A 9,755-nucleotide genomic window follows, 5' to 3' on the forward strand; every position below is an offset into this window, starting at 1 on the left:
CTCCAATTGCCAGTCTGGGTTTTTGTTTAGTGGAGGAAAGGAAAAAAAAATCACTGTTGGATCAGAGAAAAAGGTAGGGCGGGTTTTAAATGATGCAAAGTATTACAAAAGGAGGCAAAGCTTACTGGGAGCATGTTAAAGTATGAAGACACAAATCTGTCTTTCGAAAGTATCTGCTGTCTGCCAAGCTGGCGTCAGAGTAGATGTGATCGTGTGTTGCATCCTGCAGTCAGCAAAGGCCATAGAAGCATCATTTTCTCATTAAAACAGCAAAAAAGCTAAGTACTTTTTTAAAAGCTCTTGCCGAGGACGTAGGCTTAACACAACAACAATCCTCAAGGCGTAAACATTTACCTTCAAGTCTATAAAATATGGAAAAAAAAGAAATAGTAGAAAAAAAAATATGATACAGTAGTGCTTGTGTGACAAATCCTGATGTCAGTTATGTTTTAAATGACCTGTTATTTAGCTGACAGTTTCTAGGCATATGTGCATGACCCCATGTATGATATAGTCTTAAAATAAAGTCATCCAGAGACGTGAGGAGATGAGCAGGGTCCAGTCTGACCAGTCTCACCACATGAGGTCAGCGCCAGGGACCTGGGATCCAGACTCTCGATTGTGAGGTCACTTAAATCAGATGAGAGGAAGACTGGTACTACTACTATCAATCCTCGCCCTCCTCTGGTGACTCAGCAACAGAGTGTTGACAGAGGAGCAAATGACGAGTATAAAAAGGGTTGATGATGGTGATTAATACCACGTCTAACTGCCCCCGACTCCCCAGTTACTGCCCCCGACCCCCCCCCAGTTAATGAAGCCGGTGCAGGTCAACGCAGCAAGGAGCTCAGGAATATGGGAAGTGGTGTTGTTGTTTTTTATACTTATATCTTCAAGAAGGTTTACTGAGTGTGTGTTGGTGTGTGTGTGTGTGTGTGTGTGGTGTGGGTGTGTGTGGTCTAGGTATAGCTACATTTGTGGGACCAAAATATGTGAAACCAGTATACTTATGGGACCTGAGTGCTTGTTTGGGGACCAAAATGTGGTCCCCACACCGTTAAAGGGCTTTTTGAGGACTAAGACTTGGTTTTAGGAGTAGGGTTAGAGTTAGGTTAGGTTAGGGTTTTGAGTTGGGTTATGTTAGGTGTGAGGGTTAGGTTAGGGTATGGTTAGGGTGAGGGTGAGGTTAGGCATTTAGGTTTGATGGTTAGGTGTAGGGTGAAGGGGCTAGGGATGCTTATGTCAGACTGGTCCACACAAGATAGGACGAACGTTGTTGTGTGTTGTGTGTGGTGTGTTGTGTGTGTGTGTGTTTGTGTGGTGTTGTGTTGTGTGTGTTGGTGGTGTGTGTGTGTGTGTTGTGGTGTGTGTGTGTGTGTGTGTGTGGTGGACAATACCAAAGCTAATCAGAACCAACGTACTTTTGCATAGGGACACAAACTCTCACTGAAATGTAAAAGTTACAATTGACCACAATTTTAACTATAAAAAGACACAATTAAAAGATAAACCAAAATAGCTAAAGAATATATTCAAAATGACATTTGGTCCAGAGGACCAAACATCTATCAGACAATTAACTTCTGCTCATGAGGCGTGTAAAACACATGGCGATTAAGTATAATCAAGCAATATACTAAAAATAATGAGCTCAGTAATTGCTGGGTGTGTTAATATTTTATGCGGTAAATCTATCCTTAATTCATGATATAAAAGTTAATGTCATTTTCTGATGATTCTGGATGATTGCATTGTGAGAAAACAATTAACCAGGATTCCATTGCGGCTCTGCTGGTACAACAGACCACAATGCACCTGCTGTAGTGTGTTAAAGTTGTAGACCGCCATCGTTCGAGTGTGTGTGTGTGTGTGTGTTGTGTGTGTTGTGTGTGTGTGGGTTTGTGTGTGTGTGTGGTGTGTGCGTGTGCGTGTGTGGTGCGTGTGTGTGGTGTGGGTGTGTGTGGTTGCCATCAGATTGCTCTCATTATCAAGTGAACCCGAGGGTCAAAGAGCATGACATGTCTGTGGCACCACAAGGATGAATTATTGAGTGTGACGCCGACCACTTACGCCTACACACACACAACACACCACACACACCACACACACACCACCTCAACTAATTAATTGAAAGATTTACATGCTGCTAACACACTTTTTAGCTTTTTTACCAGTCATGGAAGCTAGGGCTTAATAATATAATTAATAGCATATTTAATAGAGATGATTCAGAAAATCTCACGATGCGATGTACTATTTAGGGTCAATATTGATTCAAAATACTATTTGATTCAAAAACAATTTCGTTTTAAAACAAAGATTCACAGTATGTAAATGTGTTACTTTACACAACATAACAAAATGGGGGGGGGGGGGGGGGGGATTCTATGAATGATTTGAACACCCTAGTATTGATAATTTAAAATACGGCGCTCAGAAGGTAAAAATTTTACGGGTTGCATAGTCTGTCCACCAGAGGACGCTTACAACGTCCCGTTAGTGATGTGCGTTGCATAGTCTGTCCACCAGAGGACGCTTACAACGTCCCTGTTGAGGCTTGCATAGGTGTCCACCAGAGACGCTCTCAAGCTCCTGTAGTGATGGCGTTGCATAGTCTGTCACCAGAGGACACTCTACAACGTCCGTTAGTGATGGCGTTGCCTAGTCTGTCCACAGAGGACACTCTACGACGTCCCGTGTAGTGATGGCGTTGCATAGTCTGTCCCCAGAGACGCTCTACAACGTCCTGTTAGTGAGGTGTTGCATAGTCTGTCACCAGAGGACGCTCTAAAACGCTGCCGTTAGTGATGGTGGTGCATAGTCTTCAACAGAGGACGCTCTAAACGTCCTGTTAGTATGATGGTGTTGCATAGTCTGTCCTCCACGAGGACGCTCTACAACGTCTGTTAGTGATGGCGTTGCATAGTCGTCCTCCAGAGGACGCTCTAAACGTCCTGTTAGTGATGCCGTTGCATAGTCTGTCCACCAGAGGACGTCTAAAACTGTAGGGATGCGTGCAGAGTCTGACCAGAGGGACGCTTACAACTCCCTGTTAGTGATGCCGTTGCATAGTCTGTATCACGAGGACGCTCTACAACGTCCCTGGTAGTGATGCCGTTTGCTAGTCTGTCCACAAGAGGACGCTCTACAACGTCCCGGTAGTGATGGCGTTGAATAGTCTGTCCCCAGAGGACGCTCTACAACGTCCCTGTTAGTGATGGTGTTGCATAGTCTGTCACACCAGAGGACGCTCTACAACGTCCCTTGTTAGTGATGGAGTTGCATAGTCTGTCCACCAGAGGACGCTCTAGCAACGTCCCCGTTAGTGTGATGGCGTTGCATAGTCTGTCCACCAGAGGACGCTCTACAACGTCCGTAGTGATGGCGGTTGCATAGTCTGTCCACCGAGGACGCATCTTACACACGTCCCTGTTAGTGATGGCGTGCATAGTCTGTCCACCAGGAGTGACTTACAACGTCTGTCAGTGATGGCGGTTGGCCTAGTCTGTCCACCAGAGGACGCTCTACAACGTCCCTGTCAGTGATGGTGTTGCATAGTTTGTTTTTTTCTACATTTTATTTATCAGAACTTTAATATATTTTGATGTTTTTTTGTGACAATAAAACTAATTATCATATTATTTTAGTGAGAACTCATAAACTACTACTACAAGTAACTAATGTTAGGGAAATTTGTTGATGTTTTGTAACGCGTTTCTGGATTATTATTTTTTAAATATACTGTATATCGGCCGATAAATCGGCATATTGGATTTTTAAATAACCAAATATTTGTATCGATTTCGGCCTGGACAATCCTTTCTCGTCGGGCTCTACAACTCATCCTAACACCAATGCATATATCCTGTCAAACATGATATAAACTTCAAGTACAGTAGTCAAATACGCCTTCAGATCAGCTTTATTTCTCCTTGCATTCCTCCTGTGGATGTTTCACATGATGAAGGTGTTCCACACCTGCATTTGCATTGCACGGCGTCCCCTGTGCATGATCCTGCCTTCTTTACTGTATCTGCCAGCAGTCGTCCCGTCACTCAAACAGCACGGTTGCAGCAGGAGGCCCGTTGATTTGGATCTGCTGCAGCAGCATAATGCTGAGACTTCATACTCACTCACTTTCTGCACATGCTTTAGAATAAGTGCTTTTTTTTCAAGGTATTGTGAAGCCACCTGGGGAAGGGTTGATTTAAATCTATTTAGGTTTCGCTAAAGTTACTAACAGACTCAATAAAGAAAGATAGAGTTCTCCTCACTTACTTTGGAAGTTTGTCTGGAATAATACAAACATTTGATCCTTTCTGACAGCGGGATAAATGACATGCAATTACACAACGGGGACTGACATTATGTCTTCTGAACAACAATAAACTTTCGCGACTTGAGTGAAATGATCCAGGAAAATATGTTTTAAAATCTACATCCTCAGAGGAGATTTAAAAATGCTCCCGGAGCCTTTAAAGTGATTTGGAGACAGAAAAGAGGGATGAGAAGAGACGGATGCAACGGTTTGTTCAACAAACGAGGGAGATTGGTTGAGACTTAAAAATAAAGAAAGGATGATGGTAGCCAGCAGTTTGTCTCCGGACACTCTGCCAGAAGACATGGAGAAAGACATGGAGAAAGGAGGGAATACAGATATGAAGACATGGAGAAAGGAGGGAATACAGGATATGAATACTGGAGAAGGAGGGAAGACAAGAGCTGAAACATGGAGAAGAGGGAATACAGATTGAAGACATGGAGAAAGACATGAGAATAGGAGGGATTAGCGATAAGACTTGGAGAAAGGAGGGAAACAGATCGGAATGAACAGGATAACGAGAATACAGGATATGAAACATGGAAAGAAAGGAGGGAATACATATGAAGACATGGAGAAGGGAGGAATAGCAGATATGAAGCATGGAGAGCAGAGGGAAACAGATATGAAGCTGTCATAGAAGGAGGGAACCACAGATATGAGACTGAGAAATAAAGATTATGTTCTCTACGTAACCTTTCTGTCGTCATACAACTGTCGCTCTAGTCAAAAGTACTGTTGGTTCTGATGTTTGTATTGTCAACACGCAGCACACACACATCCACACACCACACACACACACCCACACACACACACACACAAAACACACATCCACAGTAGTACAGGTCCTTTCCTCTCTACCATTCGAATATAAAGGTAAAAAAAACAACACCACTCTCCCATATTCCTGAGCTCCTTGCTGCGTTGACCTGCACACGGCTTCAGTACTGGGGGGGGTCGGGGGAGTAACTGGGGCGGGGTCAGTTAGAACGTGGATTAATCAAAACCATCAATCACCTTTATACTCGCTCATTTGCTCCTCGTCCATCTTTGCTGAGTCAACAGAGCTAGGCGAGGGAGTGATAGTAGAGTCCAGTCTTCCTCTCATCTGAGTTAAGTGAGCCATCGAGAGTCTGGATCCCAGGTCCCTGGCGCTGACCTGCATGTGGTGAGACTGAGTCAGACGTGACCCTGCTCATCTCCTCACGTCTCTGGATGACTTTATTTTAAGACTATATCATACATGGGGTCATGCACATAATGACTAGAAACTGTCACCTAAATCACAGCCATTTAAAAACATAACTGACATCAGGATTTGTCACAAAGCACTACATGGTATCACATATTGTTCTATTTATTTCCTATTTTTTCCATATTTTATAAGCTTGATGTTAAATGTTTACAGGCCTTGGGAGTGTTGTGTTCAAGCCTACGTCTTTTTAAAAAAGTTAATGAGTTTTTTTGGTGTTTTATTGAGAACACTATGCTTCTATTGTTATTGCTCGTTTGGATTTAGAGACCAATGCACACCAAGATGAATAAAAAAGAAATGTGAAAAGTGGTAACATTTTAAAACATAATGCAAAACCGTATGAATCGTTATAAAAATAATTAGCTCCTGTCGCTATAGTTACTTTCCTTTTGGAGCCAAATCTCTGTTTTTTCTTATCAGTTCATCTGCACACTGCCAGTTACTGGTGTAAACTGGATTTATATGACTTCAACATTATTGTCTGCTCTTCTGTGTCCAATATCTGGAACAGTGTTCACCCCTCAGCTCAAATCTGACAAAACCAAGACTGTAGCTCACTCAGAGTCCCACTGCAGGAGCCACACAGGTCACACTGCCATTTATTTCTATACAACACGTTTAAAATCTATTTAAAGAGAAAGAGCCACAGTACATGGTTTATGGCCCTCCTGAGACCCCCTGTGTCAGAACTCAAAAGCTCTAAAACACAGCTTAACAATATAATATATTGGGGGGAAAAGGAAACACAACATTTCCTGTATGGAGAAAACCATAGGAGTACATTTTTGCCATTTTAAGCACAAAGACCAGAAATTACAGGTTGTCCAGTGACATATGATCACAAGCCAATCACAAAAAAAAAAGATAATAAGATACACTTTCATCTATAGAGGTCTACTCGGGCCATTGGCTCATTGATTTTTCCTGCTGTAGCCTTTAATTAGTTATCTGCTAAGAAAAATGCCGTGCTTAGTCAGTTTCCTGTTCGCTCTGGAGTAGATTTAATCTTGCAACATCAGGAGACTTTACTCCTCGCCTGCCGACTCCATCATGTCCACGTGCAGGAATGAGATAACGTCACACAACTGCGGACTCAGAGGGTCATTGTCCAACAGTTTAAAGCAGCGATGGCGACTTAACTCACACAGATACGGCAGGAAAACCGCTGTTTGCTCAGTTTTCCTGGTAAAATTAAGCTGAAATAATTCCCTCTTCTGGCAAACTGAACTGCAAATAGACAGCGTGTAGTTGGAAACATTTCAGCTTAATTTTAATTAGAAAGAATAAGCAACACAATCTAACTACTCAATCAGTCATTCAGACTTTGGAGGGGAATGACAGGACACATTTTGCCTGGCATATAATTTGTTTTTGCACAGGACGGAGTCTATTGTCCTATCTCTGGTCGACAGCAGTGACTTATGAGAGCTGTCAGTCGAGCTCAAAAACTTCATATGACTGAGGAATCTGTTCATAAAGACGTGAGGAGAGAGAGAGATGAAGCTCCATTGTTCTGCTGCTGAGACAAACGGCTTTGCAAACTTACATTTTTGTGTTATTATTTGTCCCATTGCCTCTGCCAAAAACTGTCTAGAAATAGAGGCATTGTATTTTTAGATGCAGCGGATCTTATCACTGCCACTTACGGCAATGTTTCTAAGGATTTCTTTCTTAACTTTGAGGACGTTAAGCCCTTCACTGCTCTGGATCAGATTGGAATAAGAGTGACAACAACCAACAAGGGATCAGCAGATTTTGCTTTTTGATAAACCTTTAAAAAATCTGTTGTAGCAAAGGACAGAACAACTATAGATTTGCACACACATCTTAAAACATCTATAGTCATGCTAGCAGCTCTGTGAGGCTTATTTAGAGCTAAATACCAACAACATCATGCTGACATGCTTACAATGACCATGCTAATATGCTGATTTTTAGGACTTACAATCCTACCATGTTCACCATGTTAGTGTAGCATGCTTACATCTAAACACACAGTACAGCTGGGGTTGTTGGGAAAGTATTTGGTCATAAAATAGTATCGGACAGATTCAAATGTTGACCTGACGATGTTGGATGGATGGATGGAATGATGAAAAGTCAATGGGTCACCACTGTGATTACACTTCATCCGTTGGGAATGATAAATGTTAACGCCAAAATTGAATGGCGTGCCATCAAATAATTGATGACATATTTCAGTCAGGACATAAGTGATGGACCAACCATCTCTTGATCTACGTCGCGAGTGTGGCTGGGAACACAAAGAGAGAACACAGCATCTCTCCGTCTTAAACCTGAAAAGACTTCTGCTTGAACTTTGGAAAGTCTAATCCGACCTGAAGTGAAGACTAGATTGTAAAATGTGGTAATTTAAAAATCCAATATTTTGATATATTGGCCGATTTACTAGATTTAAAACAAAAAATTCCAGAAACGCGTTACAAAACATAAAGAGATTTCGCTAACATTAGTTATTTGTAGTTTTTTATGAGTTCTCACTAAAATAATATGATAATAATTGGTTTTATCGTCACAACAGAACATCAAAATATATTAAAGTTCTGATAAATAAAATGTATAAAAACAGGGACGTTGTAGAGCGTCCTCTGGTGGACAGACTATGCAACGCCATCACTAACAGGGACGTTGTAGAGCGTCCTCTGGTGGACAGACTATGCAACGCCATCACTAACAGGGACGTTGTAGAGCGTCTTCTGGTGGACAGACTATGCAACGCCATCACTAACAGGGACGTTGTAGAGCGTCCTCTGGTGGACAGACTATGCAACGCCATCACTAACAGGGACGTTGTAGAGCGTCCTCTGGTGGGACAGCTATGCAACGCCATCACTAACAGGGAGTTGTAGAGCGTCCTCTGGTGGACAGACTATGCAAGCCCATCACTAACAGGGACGTTGTAGAGCGTCCTCTGGTGGACAGACTATGCAACGCCACACTAACAGGGACGTTGTAGAGCGTCCTCGGTGGACCAGACTATGCAACGCCATCACTAACAGGGAGTTGTAGAGCATCCTCTGGTGGAAGACTATGCCACGCATCACTAACAGGGGACGTTGTAGAGCGTCCTCTGTGGACAACATGCAACCCACACTAACAGGGACGTTGTAGAGCGTCCTCTGGTGGACAGACTGTGCAACACAGTTCCCTTTTAGTTATTGCATTTTTTTCTCGGCCATTTAAAATACTGATAGATCGTGAAATGTCTAATATCGACCGATTATATCTCTAGTGAAAAGCATTGAGTTTGTCTTTGCCTGATTCCTTTGTCCGTAGGAGGAGAAATGTTTATTCATGCCGATTTCTTATAAGTCTTCATATCTCATGTTGCTTCTTTCCTTTGTCCCTGTTGCAGAATGCAGAAGTGTCCGTGTTTGAGGTGAACATCCGGTTTGTTGGAGGTCTGCTGTCCGCCTACTACCTGTCTGGCAAAGAGGTAAGAACCACCCGGAAGCTTCCTGTAGCGTTGTCTCATGCCACCTCCGCAGTCAACGAGACTTTGAGGAGGGATCTTGCCGCCTGTTGGCTGACAGAAAAGATGACGGATGGTGGAGATTGAGTGATTAAATAAGTGCTTTTATATACTCAAAATCTTTAGTAATATCCCTTTTTAATAGCTCGTCCAGATGAATGTGTCCCATTAGCGAGTGCCAGTATGGGTGTATTGCTCTTTTAGCTCCATACCAATCAGGTTTTAACACACGGTGTGTACTGGTCCTCTGTGGTAGCGTACGTAGATTAAGGATAGGGCATTTGTTGACTAAAGAAATTCTTAGTTGACTGACACTTACATGATTTTGTCGACTCATCGATTAGTTGATTTAATCGACAGAGCTGTGAGAGGTGGTTAACCCTCATGTTGTCCTTGGGTCAAATTTGACCCTTTTTCAGTTCATTATTTTTTTATTTTTTGTCACAAAAAATGGACCATCGAAATAAGCGCTGAAAATGTCAACGTTAAAAACATCAGAAAAGCACCCACAACATTGAAAAAGTAACAGAAATGTTGGAAAAAGTGATAATAATGTTGAAATAAAAGTGACGGGAAGACAACGCAAGGGTTAAGACTAGAAAAGCACAATACAAATGTAGTTAATTAACCATCTGTAAAGTTGAGTTTCTTCACAATTAATCCTGCAAAAGCACCACTTTAAATCT

General features: G+C 42.3%; 1 protein-coding gene across 1 annotated transcript in view; it reads left to right on the forward strand.

The window, feature by feature from the left end:
• man1a1 (mannosidase, alpha, class 1A, member 1) overlaps positions 1-9,755 on the forward strand; it is a 190,749-nt gene that overhangs the window by 93,946 nt on the left and 87,048 nt on the right. The window contains exon 4 of the mRNA XM_032543047.1: positions 8,953-9,033. Coding sequence (XP_032398938.1) covers positions 8,953-9,033 — 81 coding nt within the window. The remainder of the gene's footprint in view (positions 1-8,952; positions 9,034-9,755) is intronic.

Source organism: Etheostoma spectabile, chromosome 18, assembly GCF_008692095.1.
Source record: "Etheostoma spectabile isolate EspeVRDwgs_2016 chromosome 18, UIUC_Espe_1.0, whole genome shotgun sequence".
NCBI classification, from domain to species: domain Eukaryota; kingdom Metazoa; phylum Chordata; class Actinopteri; order Perciformes; family Percidae; genus Etheostoma; species Etheostoma spectabile.